Source organism: Mirounga leonina, unplaced genomic scaffold (genome assembly GCF_011800145.1).
Source record: "Mirounga leonina isolate KUSES-001 unplaced genomic scaffold, KU_Mleo_1.0 Mir_172, whole genome shotgun sequence".
In the NCBI taxonomy this organism is placed as follows: domain Eukaryota; kingdom Metazoa; phylum Chordata; class Mammalia; order Carnivora; family Phocidae; genus Mirounga; species Mirounga leonina.
The window spans coordinates 9794449-9814723 of NW_023270442.1; the positions used below are offsets into that span (position 1 = coordinate 9794449).

General features: G+C 39.5%; 2 protein-coding genes across 3 annotated transcripts in view; one reads left to right on the top strand and one right to left on the bottom strand.

Moving 5' to 3' along the window:
• Positions 1 to 388: 388 nt before the first annotated feature.
• CCT8 (chaperonin containing TCP1 subunit 8) lies at positions 389 to 13862 on the bottom strand. Of its 2 annotated transcripts, XM_035017558.1 has the most exons (16): positions 13684 to 13862; positions 10793 to 10883; positions 10057 to 10136; positions 8611 to 8760; positions 7991 to 8171; positions 7819 to 7880; positions 6794 to 6931; positions 5748 to 5926; positions 4949 to 5015; positions 4784 to 4871; positions 4587 to 4702; positions 3986 to 4057; positions 3743 to 3907; positions 3313 to 3432; positions 928 to 1032; positions 525 to 614 (listed from the first exon to the last, which is right to left on the bottom strand). In XM_035017558.1, the coding sequence occupies exons 1-15, from the start codon at positions 13741 to 13743 to the stop codon at positions 940 to 942; spliced, it is 1662 nt and encodes a 553-aa protein (XP_034873449.1). In that variant the 5' UTR covers positions 13744 to 13862; the 3' UTR covers positions 525 to 614; positions 928 to 939. The 2 variants fall into 2 exon arrangements, with proteins under 2 accessions (XP_034873450.1, XP_034873449.1); XM_035017559.1 differs by lacking the exon at positions 928 to 1032 and having other exon boundaries at positions 389 to 614; positions 13684 to 13861.
• Positions 13863 to 15983: 2121 nt separating this feature from the next.
• The window catches only part of MAP3K7CL (MAP3K7 C-terminal like), a 91335-nt gene continuing 87043 nt past the window's right edge, over positions 15984 to 20275 (top strand). The window contains exon 1 of the mRNA XM_035017566.1: positions 15984 to 16087. The gene's annotated coding sequence lies outside the window, so the exon portion shown is untranslated. The remainder of the gene's footprint in view (positions 16088 to 20275) is intronic.

Here is a 20275-nt window from a genome sequence, read left to right on the forward strand (position 1 = left end):
TTTTAAGCTAGCTATTCAACAGATCATTCATTGGTACTACAACAAGCCCTCTCAAGTCTTAGAATTCCCAGAGCAGAGCTGTGAAAAAACTGAAATCCAATCTGGGAGACAGACCTCCTGTAAAGGGACAGATAGTAAATATTTTAGGCTTTGTAGGCCACTTAGTCTCTATCACTACTCCTTTACCCTGCCATTTCCTTACAGAAAGCAGCCATAGACCGTATGTAAATACACGAGCATGGCTGTGTTCCAAACGGGCAGCAAGCCAGCTATATATTGGAATTGGCCTCTAATTAAGTGGCTTGCCTGAGGTCCCACAGCTAATTTCATTACCAAGGTTGAGACAAACAGGTCATTCACGTCCAAGAACACTGCTCATCAATGAGGCTTTGATACCAACAACATGTTTATTGTATCATCCAGCTGAGGATATAAACACAAAACACTTCTTAATTTAAGGAAAATATGAAAACATCAAGCAATTCCTAGACTACTACTACAAATGTAGTCTTCACCTATAGTAAAAACTAAGCCAGTCAATCATTCTGGTCATCATCCCAGTCTTTCTTCCCACTTGGAGGTTTGGGCCCACCGGCTGGTTTTGCCATGATGATCTGAAAAAACAAACCACAAGTACATACTTATAAACTTACCTTTAAAATGAAGAGAAAGAATATTTTTCTGCTAGACTGATTCAAGACGAAGCAATCCTCTCATATAAGCAAACTGTTATATACTGCATATGAGACACTATCACAAAGTTGTTAGCTTCCAGCAATGCTTTGACGGCTCTTGTGGACATTAACAGCAACAAAATCCAAACACGTTAGTGAAGGGCATTCTAAGACATGCACTTCAGTAACTCAATAACCCTAGCCAAATGTGAAAAATACCTGCATGCATTACTAATATAAATCAGTTTGGCACCTGATTTGCTATTTATATATGAAGTTCGTCTTGCCAATCATCTTTATCCCAATTTCCTTGTGGTTTAGGAGGTTTAGGTCCACCTGCCAGTTTTGCCATTATAATCTAAAGTGGTTGGTACATAAATAAAAATATATATAAAAGTTCAACACTGAAATTTTCTAGTACCTGTAAATGAAAACCATTCAAGTGGCAGGAAGTGCGTATTCATAAACAATTACCATATATGTAGTTTCCTGGTAACTTAAAAGAACACACCAAGAAGCCCCTAATTTTTCTAAAATGCACTAACCACCAAGTATGTTCCAAGTATAACCATCTAGCATTTTTAAAGGATTTATTTGGGAGAAAAAAGAGGGGTAGTGGCAGCTTTGGACTCAAATTTGGGAGAATCTAAATTAGCTGGCTTTCCTCAAAGTAGAACTCTCAAACTCTAATGTACATTCTGAATCTCTAACCTGAAAATAGTACCCATTGCTTCCCAAATTTATAGGACTAAGAGATCTTTCTGTAGAACATCAAGGGGTCTTGCTTGTGTCTCGAGCAACACAAACCGTAAAACATCTTCACTACCACTTCCAGTAGATTCAACACCCCTTTTTTCAGAAGCTTCTACAGGAAATCTAAACTTGAAATTCTTCATATAACATTTCACTAATTGAGGTTAAATTCAGGCTGAATTAAAGGTATTAGGTACAGTTTTAGAACCTGAGTGTAGCTTGATAAAACCAAACATCTCAGAACAGTTCTCAGCCTAGTAGGCATCAATCACCAGAGAGCTTATTTAAAATAGACTGCTGGGCCTCCTCCCAGAGTTTCTGATTCAGTGGGCCTGTTAGGGGCCCCGAGAATTTATTTATATTTTTAGCAAATTCTTAGGTGATCTTGATGCTGTTGGTTTGGGGACTATAATTTCAGAACTAGTGAAACAAACACCTGAACAAAGATGAATCCAGCCCTAAGTTCTTCAATACTTAAAACTTGATTCGCAAGTCCCTTAAAGAGTACAAGTTCATTATAGTAACAAAGTGGTTACTGATAGTCAGATGGGTTCTTCAGATATTTGAAAAAAGTCCAGAGACACAACAATCAACATCCTGCTCTACAATAAAACAAAACACAGGCATCCCAGTTTAAAACCAAAATTGAGAAGTGCCTCTGTGATCAAGGCACTTGGGTTATTAGTAATAATTACTGTCTCACTTGGATAACTGACATTTAAAAAGTTCCTCAGTTAAGGAACTCCCACTATTAGAATTCCAGTTTACCTCATGCTTCAATGTACTTAGCTTCTCCTGTCCCCTTCTATTTTTAGTATAAATTTTAGAAAAACCATTTTCTTCGGCCTGCACTATTTGAGAACTCCAAAACCATATTCTACTGGAAACCACCTGATACACTGATATAAACACACCCTATTAATAAATCCAGGACATGAACATCCAATTTGTTTATCTCCAGTGAGTTGAAACTGGCTATCCAGTTCCATTTTTTGTCATCTCAAGGACCAAAAGTAGGAAAAAAGTTCTTATTTCTACTGAGGTGTAGAATGTTTTAATTATCAACAACTAACCGGTCCTTGTTATGCTTAGAGTAAGTCTAAACTCCTCTCCATTAATTTCTACTTATAACTTGTTTCTCCCAAGATTAATTTGGCATGATTTTCACCTAATGGATTTATAACCATGCCCCTCACAATTACAACTTTCTATTAAGCAATACTTAACAATCATTTCTAGAATTCTGAAGGAAAATGGATTTCAGAAAACACCTTTTGAAAAATCCCCTTTGAATTCAGGCTCATATCTGAACCTAGAAGAGTCTTGACCATTTTCCTCTTTGCCACAGTATCCTTCCCACCACCCCCTGCAAAAAAAAATTGGCAGAAATACTATGATTTTTGACACTTTTTAGTTCCTCAAAACAGTTTAGCAGAAAGAATTCTATGCACCTAGGTTCTAGCAACTCCATGGACAACTAGAGGCTCCATTTTCCTTAAAGTTGGTGGCGTGCACGTGCTTCAGGGCTTCATGGGCCTTCCACATGACACAGTGAACTCCCGGAGTTTCCATGTTATTTGTAGAAAGGGGTTCCTAGGCTAAAAAATGTCTGAAAACTATGGACTTGTTTTATCCATTCCAGTTTAAAAATGGCAAAGGTTTCTTTCACTGAAAAGATACTCATTTATTTTAGCTGAAATATACTAAATACAATTTAAAACTGTAACAGAAAAAACCCCGAACTTTTCTGGGGGCACTGTAGCATCTCTAAGATGAAAAATAAAGGAATATGCCTTTGGCTAGAATAACCAGTTCAATGAAAATACACTACTGAACCATATGAAAATTAGTACTTTTAAAGATCAAAATTTCTCTTGTCACTCACCTGATCCACTCTGAGTACAGTGACGGCAGCATTTGTAGCCAGTTTGATAGCCCAGTATTTTCCCAAGTAAGTGTCTAGAATACCAGCTTCCAACATGTCCTTTACAGCAGGAACTTCAGCCTGTTAGCACAAAAACAATTTTCCTTCTTTCACTTTAAATTGTTGAATGTGAAAATGTTTAGCTCAGTAATAAAAACACATGGCTCCTTATGTAGAAAGTTGCCAGATGAAAGTACTCTCCTACGCACACTATAAAACAAAGGTTATTTAAAGGAAATGTCAGACAAACTATGTCAAAGCTTTTGTTATGAAAATCATCTGCTTACAAATCAGAACATTTTCTGACTTTCCCTTTTAAACTTACTACTTCCATTTTTATGTTTTATATTGACAAAATAAGTAAGTTTACAGTGTTTGTTTTTTCAAATACCTCAATATCTAATCCAACATTCTTATTTCCTTCTTGATGTACTGCATACAGTTTGGAGATGACTTCATTGGCCTTAACTCCAGAATTTTCTGCCAGTGCCCGGGGGATAGCTTCAAATGCCTCAGCAAACTTCTTAATGGCATACTGTTCAAGTCCAGGACATGTCTAAAACAAAAATGTGTTTAGCACTGTACTTTATTCAAGGAACACGACAAGAGTCAATTTATACAGAGAAAGCTATACCTCTCCATATGATGTGATCTGCTTGGCTAACTCAATTTCTGTTGCTCCACCTCCAGGAACAAGGCGTTTATCCTAGAATATGTAGGAAAAAAAAAATTTACTAAGAAGCAATTTATAGTTTTCTAATCTTCTCAGATTCTAGTACTCCACCAGACTAGAGCTTTTAATCAGGCATTGTTACACAAATTCTAATTACAAATTTTATAATAATGGAGTGACTTGGGCAAATTACCTTATAGTACATAGGGTCTGGTATATGAAAAGGGAGAACCAAAGTTAAGAATGGGAACAGCACACAATATACCTGCATTTCCATAGACAAGGCACTAAGAATAATGCTTAAGAAACTAAAGGTACATTTAAAATAAAAAAACAACCATAAACTAACTTTTTCTAACAGTTAAAGTCAAAAGCCTTGCTTTGCCGCTTATTTTTTTTGCATAATCATTTCAGAAAACTATCATACTCATCAGCAACGGACACTTTGGCCTTAAGTAAAAGAGGTACTTTGCTTTTACATAAGCCATTCATTTTGAAGTTCTCTGCCAACTATGTTTGAAACCTTAAAAATTACTAAATTAAGAGTACTGTTAATACTGACCCTTGTGAGAACTTTGAAAGTATTAACACCATCATCTACTGCCCTTTCTATATCATCCATCAGATTGTCTGTAGAGCCTCGAAGCACTATGGTAGAAATGGCACCATCTTCCTTTTCTGTCAAGAAATTTAAATATATGAATACAAGCAAACGAACACCCCATACTTACATAAACATACTTGACCATTTCTACATACCATGCTTAAAAACCACCACCTGTGTGTCTCCAACTTCTGAGAGGTAAACACTGTCACAATGTCCCATTTCTTCAAGAACAGGAGGAGTCTAAAAGAAAGTGACTGTTATAATAAAAGTAATTCAAAAAGGTTCAACTACATTTTAATGTTGTCCAAAATACATACCAATCTAGGAAGAGCTGTAGCACCGACTGTTTTACATAGCCTTCTGAGATCCCATTTTGAATTCAACCTTTAAAAAAACCCAGAGAGCTTAAGAGAAGTTTTAATTCCATCAGATACCATAACACAATGCAGAGATGAAAACAGGAAAACTGTACACTGGTCCCCAAGTCACATTCTTGATTCTGAATTTAAGCTCAATAGGTATGGACTGCACATGTAATCCAGACATAGGTCTACGTAGACGGCATTATTCTAGAATTGGGGGAGTTCGAGCCTCACTAGAATGTCACGAATTACAGTTCTAAAACACTAAGGCAGGCCTGGTATATAGAAAACTTCTGCTTCACTCTGGGCAATCACGAGAGCCCCAAGGAAGAGAAGAGATTTACACTGCATATTTGGTCAGGTGCTGGGAGGGGTGGGAATGGGTAGGTAAATTGTCTCCTGTGCCCCATAAACGGGTTTATGGATTAGAAGTTACATTCCGGATCCCATACCCTGACCGTGTGCACCAGGCTTGAGTCTGGTCTCTCAAGCTGTGGCTTTTGCCTGGAATGCTTTTTCCTCTCCCTCTTCAAATAACATCTGTTGATTGGTCCTTCAGCTCTCAGTATAAATATAAGTTAGTTCTCACAGGCGTTTCCTGCCCCTCTAGATCGAGTTAAGTCCTGCTATTATTTGATCCAGTATCTTCTACTTGCCCTTTTTTAAGTCATGAATTCATGGTGTATTGAAGGTGTTCGGTGTTTCACCACCAAAAGGCTATTTACAATACAGGTTAATAGAATGCAGCTCTCACCTCACCAACATGATATTGTACTTGTTTGCATAATGAAGAGCCATGTCTGCCACTTTGCCACCGGTTACAATTACATTTGCACCGGTATCAGCTATTGCTTTGACTTGTGCATCCATGAGATTTTCTTCTCCCTTACTAAAATTCATCAATTCTTCAGCGGTCTTTATCAATACTGTTCCCTAGCAAAACAAGCAAGCATGCTCTTTAGAACCATTTTACTAGTTTGGTGTTCGACGTCATAGAGTATTATTTTACTGAATAAAGATTTGGCAAAAAAATAGGAAAATAATTACACACACATTATGAAACAATACAAAATGTGTATAAAACTCATAAAAACTCAGCTTACTGCTAGAGCCCCCCACTCCTAAAACTGATGCATTTTGCTCTTTGACAGGCACTTTGTAGAAAAGTTGGAGAAACACTTATTTTAGATATATTGGGCAGGTGGTCTTGGCATTTCTTCTGACAAATGTCAATTGGTGTACCAAAATCACCACGTTGTGATTCTCGAAGTTCTTCTAAACTTTTCTAAAATGACTCCCCCTGGCTCATCTACAAACTGTGAAACTGTTTAAACCATCAACTCAGATTTTAAGAATTCTAGGGACAAAGACAGAAGTGACCTCTAAACAAGAACTTCAAACTTCCTAACAATGTATTTTTAAAAACAAACCTATTATTTTCAAATTATATTAGCATGTTTGTTTCAGGATGCTGCAGGATCTCAACTTCTAAATATACTAATGAAGAGCACACAGTACTCCTATTCCGTGAGCATTTTACTTGCTAAGCAAGTACTTACAGGAGTCAAGAGTTGTTAGAACATAAACTATACTGCTACCGTTTCATGTTTCAAATTTAGTATATGAACTAGGTATCCAAAAAAGAACAGGAATCTGATTCTCAGAAACACAACCCTGCAATCTTCAATAATTAAGCAGTAGAGCAATCTGTACCTAAAAACTTAAGAATCCTAAAACATTAACCTGAAAAGGCAGTGTCAAATGTTTACCTTTAATTTTAAGGTTTTGAAGTCTACATACCTTAGTTTCAGTTATCATGCCATCGAAAGGACAAGAGTACACTGCTATTTTCGCATTTTTGACAGATGTTACATCACCTTCGGTTTCCTTCTTAAAAACCATGCCATGTAATACTGAGGAGGAATAGATGCCAGAGCCCTAAAATTGAATACGAAAGTCATCCATGATCTCCTCAAAGTAACATCAAGGCTCAGTTGTTTATTTTGCATGTACCAAAAAGACCTGTTTCTAAATAAAGTAATATACCAAGGAATTGACTCCTGGTAATTAGGAGTGGCGTGGTGGGCGCAAAGCACGAGTCTGCTTGCGGTAGAAATCACTCTGAGAATGAGCCACTGTTAAGGAGGCAGGGGGCCTTCAGTGCACTGGGAGCAAGCGAAGACCGAGAACAATGGCTCTGAGCCATTCATTCTCTCACTCCCCAAATACTTGGTGCCAATGGAGCAGGCACAGCTGTTAGTACTGGGGACAGAAGAGGGAACAAAGCAGAGTTTCTGATCTTACAAGCTTACAGTTTAATGGGGGAGGAGGAGGTAGTGCATGGAGTCAGAAAATGCACAGCATCTGTATAAATACACAGCAGGTATATTTATATAAGCAAACTCAACTGAAATTATAAATTTTACTATAGGAAACACAAAATTAAAAAAGAATACTCTTATTTCAATACTAACATTAAGATGTGATTCTATTGTAGAGCCACAGAACTTCATCTCATTCGAAACTGGCTTCTAAGTTTATTGTTTTAATTCAGCACATATGAAAAATATAAGACGTGATATTTTATTTATACACCATTCTCAACCTTCAAGTTGTCATGGAGAGATGAGGACTTTACAAGGAGATAATACATCAACCTTTAAAATTTAACCTAATATCAAAAGGTACAAATGATACCTCAAAAGGCACAAAGTCCTAAATGTTCAAAACCTGGGGTAAAATTTAAGTTTGGATGAACACATTTTTCCTTTCTGCAAAATATAATTGACCTATGTAGACAACACTGATGCATTTTCTAAACTTACCAGAATCTTACAAACTCTGATGTTATCAACATTGAAATGGCCAGAATCAGGAAAAATAGACACTGTTAAGAAAATGAGACATATCAAAAGATACATTGCAACAACAGAGAAAATATCTTAGTCTCATTAAGACATTTTAATTTTGGAGCTTTTCATTTACTGATATACTCACCACATGCCTGAGCAATAAGCTTGGCCAGAAACACTTCATTACCATATTGTTTACTCATTATGGAGGTATGAAGCAGAGATGACACTTCATCAACATCTCGTAGAGTTTTTGCAGAACAACATACTAAATCAGGAAGAATCTCATGGGCTTTTCTGCAGGCTATTTCGTAACCTTCTATGACCTTAAAAATAAAGAGCAAAAACATTTCTTCAAAAGACATAATTTTGACATGACTTAAAAAATAGCTTATTTTGGTAACCCAAGGAATACGGGTATTTGTTTTCCAAATATAATGAATGACAAAGTATACTTTCAGAATAGCATCAACGGCATAGCCTACTAACCAAGAGTTCAGGCTTTTGTGATGGCCCGAATTTGAATGCTAACTGCCACTTACAGATTTTTCTAAGTTTCCCTTTCCTCATCTAAAATAAAGTATAGGCCATACTCACAGAGTTCTTGTAAGAATAGGAGAAGATACTGCACGTAAGGCACATGTGCTCCAGGAAGTGGCACAAGTAAACCGCTCAACGTTAACTATTATTACAATGATGATTCTTACGGTATGTGTATATATAGGCACAAATTAAATAGGAGTACATTATAAAATGAAGACTTGCCTCTGAAACTGACAGGCCAATTCTCAGCAGCTCTTCAGCTAGTTCCAGAAGGGCTCCAGCAAATACCAGAACAAAGTTCGTGCCATCTCCAACCTCTTGCTCTTGCATGTGAGAGGCCATTACAATCATTTTTGCGGCAGGATGCTGTACCTGGTAGAAGGGATTTGAATTTAAATATCAAAAACATTTGATCCTTAAAGCAACACTAAGTTTTTCATTTCCATTCCTTCTTAAATTAACAGACTCCAATCTCCCCGTGGGCTAGGTAACTCCATTCAGTCATACTGCTATATATTATAGTGTGGTCCCAGGAAGACAATCCAAATCCCTCTGAGACTGTCAGCACAAATGCATCACTACAAATGAAAACAACTTAAAACTGCATCTTCTTTTGATGGTCATCTAGTACATACATCTTCGCACATAAGGTTCAGAATATTATTACAGGCATAAATTAAAGATTTATTTGAGAGAGAGAGAGCAGGAGCGTGTGTGCATGCACAAGTGGGGGCGAGCAGAGGGAAAGAACCGCAAGCAGACTCCCTGCTAAACTGAAAGCCCAATGCAGGGCTCAATCCCTGGACCCTGAGATCAAGACCTGAGCTGAAATCAAGACTTGGACGCTTAACCGACTGAGCCACCCAGCTGCCCCGTCACTATGGTTTTATCAAGGCAATATTCCCACCATCCCTGAATAACTCCTGAGTCCATCTTAGTGTCCAACATTAACACTTACAATGACTAGTCTTCCCATAAACATCTTCTGGAATTAAATTTGTTCTATTCACCATATTATTTTAAAAACAGACTGTTATTTAAGCAAGTAGAGAAATGTTAACATACCTAGAGTTTCATTCAAAAAGATTAAGCTCTGATGCTTTAAGAGCTAAGTTCAGGAAAATTCCTTGAAGTTGAAAATATCTTTCAGCTACAAAGCAGCTAGATGAGGAATGGCTCTCTGATGTTCAGGTGCCAGACCTTTCTCACAACCCTGCCGGTAGTTATCTATTCTACAGACTCTGTAACATCAAAACTGTAGGTGAACAAAGCAAAATGCCACCAACTGTTTTATTTTCACAAAGCCAAAGAAACAGTTTTTTTTTTTAAACCACTGTTTTATGTATCAGCTATTTCTGCATTATGGAATAATTCACTTCAGTGTTCTACTCTATAGAATGAGACAAATACTCACTTTGATATGATTATTAGCAAATATGCTTTTATCACATCCAATCCTCCATAAACTAATAACTTGTGAGGTTTTTAAATTTAAGTGGTAAGATGTTAAAACTAAAGAGGACACCATAATTAGGAAAACTGAAAATAATAAACTTTGAAGCCGGGGGGGAAAAAGTCCCTTATTGTCCTAAGAGGTTTTTTCTATGTCAATATATACTTAATTTTTGACATCACCAAACATTCCTTGATTTCAAAGAAAAAACTTACTTCTAGCTCTCTTAAAATAGTGGCTGCATCATTTGTCACAAACAACTTCTCCAGGTGGTTGATAACCATTTTGTTCATTCCTGAAAAAAAAAAAAGAAAAAAAAAAAGTTAGAAAAAAAAAATCCATTATCGCTCAAATCCTTCTCCAAATACCCAAGAAAACCTAGTCAAGAAATATAAGCTTGTATCTATTTTTTAAAATAACTATAAAAATTAGACACCTATTATTTACTCTTTAAAACTCTATTAGCCTAAATGCACCCCCATATTATTCCTGTCCTTTCTAACCTCCTAATGTTTATTAGGGAGGATGTCTATCTTCTCATACTTTTGTTCAATAAATGTAAATTACAGTAACATAAAGACCAAATAATCTACCTAAAAGTATAGTTTTATTGCTTTCCATACATGTGTACCAATTAAATTCAGTTGATGGCAGGAGGCAAAAGAGAACTTTCTCCCTTACATTAGGTATCATCTCAATAGTGAAGCACCATAATTTTTCTATCCTCTCAATATGATAAAAAGTAACATTTTGATTCCTATTTTTCTAAAGAGACCTGAGTTGCTGGTTAAAAACTGAAAACACTACACTGGTGGCAATGAACTATGAAATTGCTTCTGTATGGTAGTTAATACTCTCATTTTATGTATAATATTCCCAGAGTAAGTTTGAAGAAGCTAGTACATAAAATTCTATCACTGTATCTTTTAAAAACATGAATTTGGAAATTACCATTTGGTCCATATGCTGTACGAGTTGTTTGGGCAAGCTCCTTGCAAGCTTGTATGTTCCTGTACACAGCCTCTTCTAATCCGGAAAAATGCTATAAAAAAAACAAAAACAAACCCCCCTTCTGATTAGACAGAACAGTGAAACACAAGGATTTTCTTCATCTTAAAAATGGGTATAATAATAGTACCTACCTACAGGACTGCTGAAAGAATAATCAAGCAAGGCTTATGGAAAGCATGGTGCTTGCTATTCATAAATGATCCATAAATTTGCTCACTGGTTGAATAAAGTGACATTTTTAGGGACCACAGGTACCTGCTTACACATCAAAACATAAAGCCTATAATTTTTTTTTTCAAATGTAGTCAAAGTGCAGGGAAGAATGCTGTGATTGATCAGTGAATGCAGATGAGGTATTTCAGGTAAAAATACCTTTCAGTTTATCATTACTTTTTGACTCAATTTGAAAATATGGTATGAATATTTTTATTATGTTAGGAACCTGAGCATCATAAAGCCAGCAGTTTTCTGTTTGTTGGGAATTTCCACTTAACATACCTGCCCCCAAATGTTTAGTATACGGACTTCTGAATGCTTTTGTGAAATGGAACACAATTCTAATGCATCCATACTGAAAAACTGCTGAATTGCTCACAATATGAAAATTCTCAAACTTTATACCGGACTGCTAAGAATTGGGATTTACTTGCGGCCTCAGATGGGTTTCATGAGCCTCCTGTTTGTTCATGTGAACATTTTTCTAGAGTTGCTATGCCTAACATAGTAGTCATTAACCACATGTGGTTATTTAAATAGTTAAAATTAAAAATTCAGTTTCTCGGGATGCCTGGGTGGCTCAGTCGGTTAAGTGTCTGCCTTCAGCTCAGGTCATGATCCCAGGGTCCCGGTTCTCCCTTTGCCTCCAGCTCCCCGTTTATGCTCTCGCTCGCACTCTGTGACAAAATAAATAAAATCTTAAAAAAAAAAAATGCAGTATCTCAACTGCACTAGCCACAGTTCAAGTGTTCAGTAGCCACATGCGGCTAGTGGATACTGTATTAGACAGAACTGATACAGAACATGTCCCTCATCACGGGTAGTTCTATGAGATGGTTGTGTTCTAGAGCATAAGGTGTGGCTTTTATAATATTCATAAAAGGAACTGTGATCTGCATAATGTTAATAACCATTACTTTAGAAGCAATATCTTCAGAGTCGAGAGCTGAACTTTTAAAATAGCACTCAGTCTGATCTTGCTTACATGCTGGCGTTTTCCCTCACCCATTCTCTGAGGAACAGCCATGTGATCATAATTCGGATCGTATCAATGGTTTCCCATCACTCTTACGATAAAATGTAAAACCCTCCTCAGGGCTACAAGGTCCTATACGCTCAAGTCCCTACCTACAGCTTCTCTAAATTCCTCTCTCACCATTCTTGCTTTCCCTTAATGAGGTTCAACCCCAGCACCTTTCTGTTTTCTTTAACAGGTCAAACTCATTTCATCCTTAGGGTCTTTGTACCTACTAGTTTCTCAGCCTGGAACACTGCCCTGTTTAAGCTCTGCTGTTTCCTTTTGTCACTCAGTACCTAGCTAAGAGTTCTTTTTTTTTTTTTTTTTTAATTTTATTTATTCATTTGAGAGAGAGAGAGAGCATGAGCAGGGGGAGGGGCAGAGTAAGAGTTCTTCCTTGAACATCTTACTTAATTGTAAGATGACCCTTCATTTTTTTCGGGGGGAGGCAGACTTTCTTACTTTGTCATTCTCTACTACAGTACTTTCTATCAAATCTTTTTTTTTAAACAATACTCTTTCTTTCTTTTATCAGTATTTGAAATTATCCTTGTCTCAAAAGAATAAAAACTACGAAAAATTTTCAGTCTCACTTTTTAGAATAGTCAATGTCATTACCAGCAAAGCTGTTTTACTAGGATTTACATTAAACTATTTGATATACTCATGTTATCCCAAGTGTATTCTGCCAACAAAAACCTAGTTCCCGAACACTGTTACTGTAAACTGAACCACAATGATCTATATTTAAGTATTGGAAATTTGGGAGACAAACAAAGGAACACTTTGAACACAAGAGAGAAACTTATCAGTAGTATATCAAGATATTTTAAAGAACTTATGTTCTTGAAATGACGTTCACGATCTGACCACAAAACAAAAAGTTTTAATTAGTCCAGGGCGTCCCTTATACTTAACCCGGTAAGCCAGAGTTACACCGCAAAGCTGCCATCTTTTGCTTAATTTAGAGAGCAAAGCAAGACCTGAGGGTTGGTTTTACATCCAACTAGCTAACCTAAGTTGGGACCAAAACCCATTTGAATTGAGAGTAACGTTTTCCCTACCATAACGAACTACTGCGAACGAACCGGGCAGCCCTCCCTCTACCCCTCATCTGAAGGAAAGCTGTCAAGGACTGGCCCTTGTCCCTCTCCTCGGATTACCCACACCTTGAACTGTGTCAATCGGCTTCGCGGTTCCCAAATCAATTTCACCCACGTTATTCGACTTCACCCTCAAAACACCCTTTAAGGGTGGAGAGCCAAATCAGCCCCGTTTTAGGGATGGAGGAAAATGCACCAGCTGCTTTCCGCTTGCCCGGCTAGGAAGCACAGTACGCGAATTCCGTGGCCTTGCCCCTCTCTCGCCGCCTCTGCCCCTTGGACAAAAGTCGGGGAAGAACGGAAACGCCCGCGGGCCTCGGTGGCCGAGCCTCCCTGCGCCTCCCAGAACACCTCCCTTTCTGGAATCTTCTTTTCCTCCGACCGCTGTGCCCGGGGAGCACACCCGGCCCGTTAGCAGGCCCCTCTCCTTCGCTCCGGCCGCCGCAGCCGTACGGTAACGCTCCTACCTCAGTCCCTCTTCCTCCATGCCTTACCTTCGCCCCCTCCTTGAGCATCTGGGCAAAGCCCGGGGCCTTGGGGACGTGAAGCGCCATGGCCTGCGCAGGTAGCCGTTCACGCGCTCGCTCAGAAGATCCGGGAGGAAGCGAGGGGCACGCAAAGCCTCCTGGGGACGCAGCGTGCGGCGACCTCACGCTCCTCTTTGCTCTCCAGCTGGGCCCGCCTCTTCCCTGGCCGCCTGGTCTGAAGCCTCGCGAGAAAAAACAGTTCCTGCCGCCAGAACTGAGTTGACGATCCTCGATCACGTCGATCGATTGGGCCGATCGCAGAGCGCGCCCTCGGTCTTCCGGCTGGCAAACGTCCAAGCGACCTGGCGGTCGTCGCTCGCTGCGCTGTTAACCCCGTTGCTTTGTTTTTTTGCCATTTCTGACCTGGAACCCGCTCCTCTTAAGATTAGCTTGCACGAAATCTTCCAGACCCACCCAGAACATCAGGGCAGGTGTGCCTTTTTTCTCCGAGGCGGAGCACCTGCTCTCCTCCACCGAAATCTGTCGCTGGGCGTCTGCTGTGTCTTGGGCCCTGTGGGAAGCGCTGGCGCCTTGAGGGCGATAAATAAAATCTGTAGGAATAACGATACAGCGAATGCGCTCGTGTGTGCCGGGCTCTGTGCTATTTACTTTACGTGCGGTGTTTTAGCTAATGGTTCATCTTAGGAGTTCACTATGACTATCTCCTTTTGATACGGGGAAACCGACGTTTACAAATGGTAATTTGTTCAAGATCACAGCGCTAGTAGCGTTAAACCTAGGATTGCTACCCAGATCGGACTGATTACAAAATACGAGCTCTTAACCATTACCTATATTCATGTTTTCTGCTTCTTCCTGGAAATATAAATCTTTTTTATGCGCCCAGAATCTTAAAACTCGATCTCTGTGTCTTCCCAAATCAACGTATGGCTGATTGCAACAAGGTTGAATGTAATATTTTTAGGAATAATTTCACTCCGTGAAAGTAATCCACTCTTGTTAAAATACAGAAAACGTGAAGCAGAACGTTTTGGCTCGACTTTTGTTCTTTGACTCGGACACTTGCAAATTGCTTATTTTTTAAAATTGGGACAGTTTTGCTGTGCCTTAAGGAATTATCAGATGCATCAAGTGTATCATCAGTTATAACTTCTAATAAGCACTTAAAATACATAATTATTGAAATAAAACTTTTTTTGCCATGTCAAATCAAATGATATGTGAACCACTCGTTGGGAAACATTGTAAGATATCAGGGATTCTCAAAGTGTGGTCCAGGCACCTCTGCGGCTCACCAAGACCTTAGGGTCCTCAGGAGAAAACTATTTTTATAAGACTGAGACATTTGCTTTCTCATTCTTTAATTGGGGAGTTTTCCAGAGATGCACGATGTGTGTGATTAAAACAGTTTGAATGTAAAGGGCATGAGAAGCCAGGTTTTTTTATTAAGCCAAATATAAAAGAGATTTACAAAAATGTAAAACAATGCCACTCCTCGTTATTTGGTTTTGAAAAATAGAGTTTTACAAAAAGGATTATTTATATATTTTAGAGAGAGAGAGTGAGAGCGCACACACGAGTGGGGGGAGGGGCAGAGGGAGAGGGAAAAGGAGTGAAGGGGACTCCCCCCTGAGGGGGAAGCCTGAGGGGGGCAGGTAGGGGAGGCTCCCACCACCCTGAGATCCCTCTTCCTCTGCCTCTCCCTCCCCTTCCCCCCTCCCCCCCCACGTTGTTCAACCTCTCTCTCAAATAAATCTTAAAAAAAAAAGAAAGAATTACACTGAAACCAGAGGTACTATGAGATTGCAACGCAGGCTGTGGGATACCACGACTAACTGTTTTTATATTCTGCCCCTCTATTCTGCAGGGGATAGAATAGGATGATCCATACCCCATCAGAACCCTGGAGATAATGAGAAACTGCTTCATGACAGCATCCCAGAGGGGATAGGGAGGTGTTGAACTTTAGGCCCAAGATGGAACCACTCTTGTTCAGGGTGCCATATCAGCAAACTGAAACTTAGACACCTTTTGTGTCCCTGGAAACACTCTCTGCCCAGAAATGCAGTATATCCAGTCAGCCAATCCCCAAATACCAAGCCATCTCTGGGCCTTCTCATTCCAAACAAGGCTGACTATGTGGCCCCAGACAATCAGAAATTTTCTATTTGTCTTGTTCTTATTCTTTATCCTATAAGAGCTTTTTGCCTTGCACTCCACTTTGCAGTTCTCCAAAAGGTGACTCTTCATAAAGTTTGAACTGAAGTTTGTTTTTATCACCTACATTGTCTTCTTTAATAATTTTTTTTTTTGGCAGAGGTGAAGGGGAAAGGGCCTTGAAGAAGCTCTTTGAAGGCTTCCCATCCTCTTGTATTCCAGGAGAATCCCAAAACATTCTGCCAAGACCCAGGTTAGTTTGGGATTGCCTTTCCTTATGTGGTCTACATGGATAGATGCAAAGTTGCCATGGCACCAAGGCAGATCCATTCCCCTAGTTTCTTGACACTGTGTTTCCTTGTGGCTATCTTTAGAGGGTTCACTCCAGCAGTGATTCCTGGTCCTCAAAGGGGTGCATCTTGCCATTCCATCTTTTGAACGCTTACCCTTCCTCCCCACTCTGCTGAAATAACACTTCTGTAGCCCCATGTTGTGAGAGATCTTGCAGCCTTTTGTTACCCTTGATTATTTCCTTATCAATAGAATACTGGCTTCCTAAAATATCACCAAGACAACATGTTAATGAGGCAAAGCTGAGTTTATTGTACTGCAGTCAGGGAGAATACTGCTTTGATAGAATCTTAATAACACCTCATTTGGGGAGTTGCAAAGTTAGGATGTTTATGGGTTTTTGAAGTCCAGGTAATGAAGGTCTTTCAATGCAGGGGCTTGGGTTGGTTTGAATATGGATCATGATATAGGATTGATGAGCACAGCAAGATGAGGATTTGAGGCAAGGCGTTCAAAGAATCTTGAAGTATAAACTGTCATTTGATGCTTTCTATTGAAGAGTTGGTGGATCTTTCAGGAACTTCCTGGAAGGAACAATAAAGTTATTTATTTGCAGCTTTTATCTTCCTGGGTCAGTGTTTCCTGGAATAATTAAGTTGATGAAGACATCACACTGGTAAAGTCATGCTAATGTGGACATCAAGCTGTGTGGGTGTAGATGGTTCAGTTGTCACTCCTGACACTTTACCTAGTGACAATCAAAGGGGATCCTCTCCAGATGATTAAATCTCCTGTGAGCTCAGCATCAGGAATGGTATATTAGTCCAGAGAACCTGCGCGTTTCCATTGATCTAAATGCTGGTGGTGGCAGCCATGTTTGGAATCAAAAGAGGGAGCTGGATTGATCCTGAGCTGACACAGGCAGATGTCTCTCTTGCTGACACCAATCCCCACACCATGACCAATATGTCTCTTCTCTATTTTTGGTTGTTTAGCCGGACCTTGTTACCCTTCCAGTGAATAAAATTCCTCTATTAGCATGTGGCGTAGTTGGGAACTTAAGACCTTATTTTAAAACTATCAAGTGAACTTACTATATGTATTCTGGCTATATATATATTTTTTTTTTGTATTCTGGCTATATTAATCATTTTACTGACGGAGGCCTTAAGTCCAAGGTTGTAGGTTCCTCTTTTCTTAGTTATAGGGAAAAAAACTTGCACAGAGGTAAGGAGGTGCTAGTTATGCTCGTGTTTTTCAAACTTACAGGAGGCAGAGGGATGGTGGCTGTCAAGCTCTCGTAGTCAGCTCAGGCTGCCACAACAGAATATTCTGTTTTATTCTGAGGCCTCTTTCTTGCCTTGTAGGTGGCTGCCATCCTGCTGTGTGCAAGATCTCTGATGACATTTCTTAGGAGGACATTGATTCTATTGTATCAGAACACCACCTTAGGACCTCATTTCGCTTAAATTACCTCCTCATAGGCCTATCTCCAAATATAGTTATATTGCAGATGAGGGCTTCAACATATGAATTTTGGGGCATTAATGTCAAAGTATTCTCCATTCTTATAGGAACTTTTTGGTCCTGATTAATTTCTCTCATAAACCAGCCGAGATTCACCTTGATGCACATATTGCCTTTAGTAGACTTCCCACTGTCTTCCGGATGTTGGACGACATTTCTGTCATCTTTGGACTTTCATTTATTCTATGAACCCCCTAGCAGGAAGAACCATTTAAACACCTGGTCTGTTAAAGAACAGGTGGAGACATTCCTCCAGCCTCAAAACATCAAAAGACAGATTTAATTTCCCATGAGCCATTTCTCTGGGACCCCGAAGGAGATGTTGAATGGTAAATTTCCCACCAACTTCATTTGCAAACAGATGCTTCTTATTCTAAACAGTAACACAAGGCACAAACCTGGAAAGGTCAGTTCCCTCTATTCTGGGAACTGAGTTAGGCTCCTTGAGGTTGCAAGGAAAACAAATCACTTTAGAGGGTGTGGATTATTAAGGATTGCAAAAAAGTAAGAAATTGCACATCTGTCCTAGGGCAAGATGACTTCAGGTACATGCTACAGGTTGGTGTCTCTGAGTTACTATTTTTATACCTAAGTTTATCTCTGTTTCTATGGCTTCTGCTTCTCTTCACCTCTTTCAACTGTTGGCCTCTTTTTCTTCTCTCTACATTTAGCTTCAGCTTCTTTCCTTGTCTCTATGTGTCTCTTAGCTGCCCTGTCCCCCTCAGGTGGGTTTCTGTGTGTTTCATATTTAAACATCCCAAAAGAGAACATCTGGTTGGCTCAGTGAATTGCTATCTAACAAAAAACCCCCAGGTTCTGCTGAATTCTCAAATCAAGGGTACTACAAGCCCCTATGGCTGCCTTAGCCTAAGCAAGAATTGCTGGCACGCTTAATGGTGACCAGGGGCCAGGATCGTCTGTAACTTTAGTATAAGGAATGCCTATGACTTTTTTGTTCCAAGATGGACTGTGGTTGTGACCCACATTCAGAGGTTCATAAGTAGTCCAGCCAATCTGTCCAAGGCAATGCTGTAGTGAACAGCTCCCCTGAAGTCTTTCTGGGTCAAAGCAAAGTAAAAAGAGCTGAAATGTGTTATAGTTAATCACTCCCTGAGTATTAACCATTCTGAGAATGGAGATCTTGGACTGTATGAACGTGATCATTTCCTCTTACTTTAAACGTTGGCTTAGTTGCCCCTGTGGCGATCTGTGCCTAGCCGGGATTGAGCTGGTTAGGTTAAGGGGATGAGAAAGGGGAAATGGAGAAAGACACATTTAGATTCCATTGGTGATGGCTCAGATCTCTGGAGATTGATGACATCTCTGTCCCAGGGGACCGAGAGACAAGTTCTCCTTCTGCTTTTACGAATGGATTGCTGATACACTAAAACTGTGCTCATCACTCCCTCTTTTAGAAAAACGAGGAGTTACCGCCATAGCTCCTCTGATGGACATGCAAGACTGATGCTCTTGTGCCAACTTGTGTTGCAGAAGCCAGGAAGCCCAAACTGTACCTTCCAGATTCCCTCATGGTTACGGTGCTGGGTATAAGTGAGATTTCCAGCAGCTAGATACACTCGTGTGAGGTTTGGAAGGTGGTAGGGAGATCTGGTTGATTTTCATGAGGACTTGGTGTGTCCTCCAGCAGGCAGGGTCATGACAGGATGCATTTTTGGCATCCCTATTCCACAGTTAGTCTCCATGCAAAATGTATGGCCAGGAGACAGCTTCCTCATCCTGGCTTCTTGCTCTCTGCATCAGAGCAGTAGTGGGGTGCTCCTGATCTCAGACTGTCCAGTGGTGTTTCTTGATTCTCAACTTTCCCATTATGTAGAAAGTATAGATCTTAAGGTGGGTCAGTTCTGTGACATCTGGGATTTATTCCTGGAGGACCATCTTAGAGCTTAGGACCATCCATCCTATCACGGATGTTTCAAGCATCTGATTCCTTGTATTAAAGCCTTTCTGCTTATAATACTTAGAGTGGTTTTTGTTTTCTACATGGGATGTTGATTGAGAAATTCCTGTGTGTATGATTTTTAGGAAGCTAAAAGCACTCATGGCCAGCCTTGTGAGCTAACATAGGAAATGAAATTCAGAAGTCCTTCAGGATCTTGCCAAATCCAATTTTTACTCTTGATTTTTAAAAGTTTTGTTTTTAAACTTAATTTCTTGTGGCTGGCCCAGACCTGGCAGGTAGAGCTGAGAGTCAGGAAAGATTTTGAGAAGAATCTGGTGAGGATGATTGAAGAAGCCCCAATAGCAAACAATATGAGACACCCCCCTTTTCTCAAATTTATAATTTGAGATAATTTGCTCTCTTTCTAGTGTATGCAGAAAACATTTCTTTTCATAGTCTTACTGATTTAAAAGGTCAAATTAAGTTCCCTGGTGAGGATTTTCTGTTATTAAAATAGTTTACTGTCTGCTGGTGATAGACCTTTCTAACTTTGCTCTGATGGGCAAAGTATGTAATACATTCTGCTCCCCACCCCCAACCTCTTAAAAAAGAGAAATACTCCTTTCTAATTATGGATTTATCAGATTACTGTTTCTTTAAAAAAATATTTTAGCTAGTTGCCCATGAAAAATTACAAGCCTGGGTTTCTTAGGCCAATATTCT

Excerpts from the sequence above, each read along its gene's own strand:
- CCT8 (XM_035017558.1), bottom strand. The coding sequence starts at position 13,743 with ATGGCGCTTCACGTCCCCAAGGCCCCGGGCTTTGCCCAGATGCTCAAG. Across the intron at positions 5,927-6,793 it reads GCATGATAACTGAAACTAAG|GGAACAGTATTGATAAAGAC; the intron begins GTATGTAGACTT and ends TTGTTTTGCTAG. Across the intron at positions 4,872-4,948 it reads CTACAGCTCTTCCTAGATTG|ACTCCTCCTGTTCTTGAAGA; the intron begins GTATGTATTTTG and ends ACTTTCTTTTAG.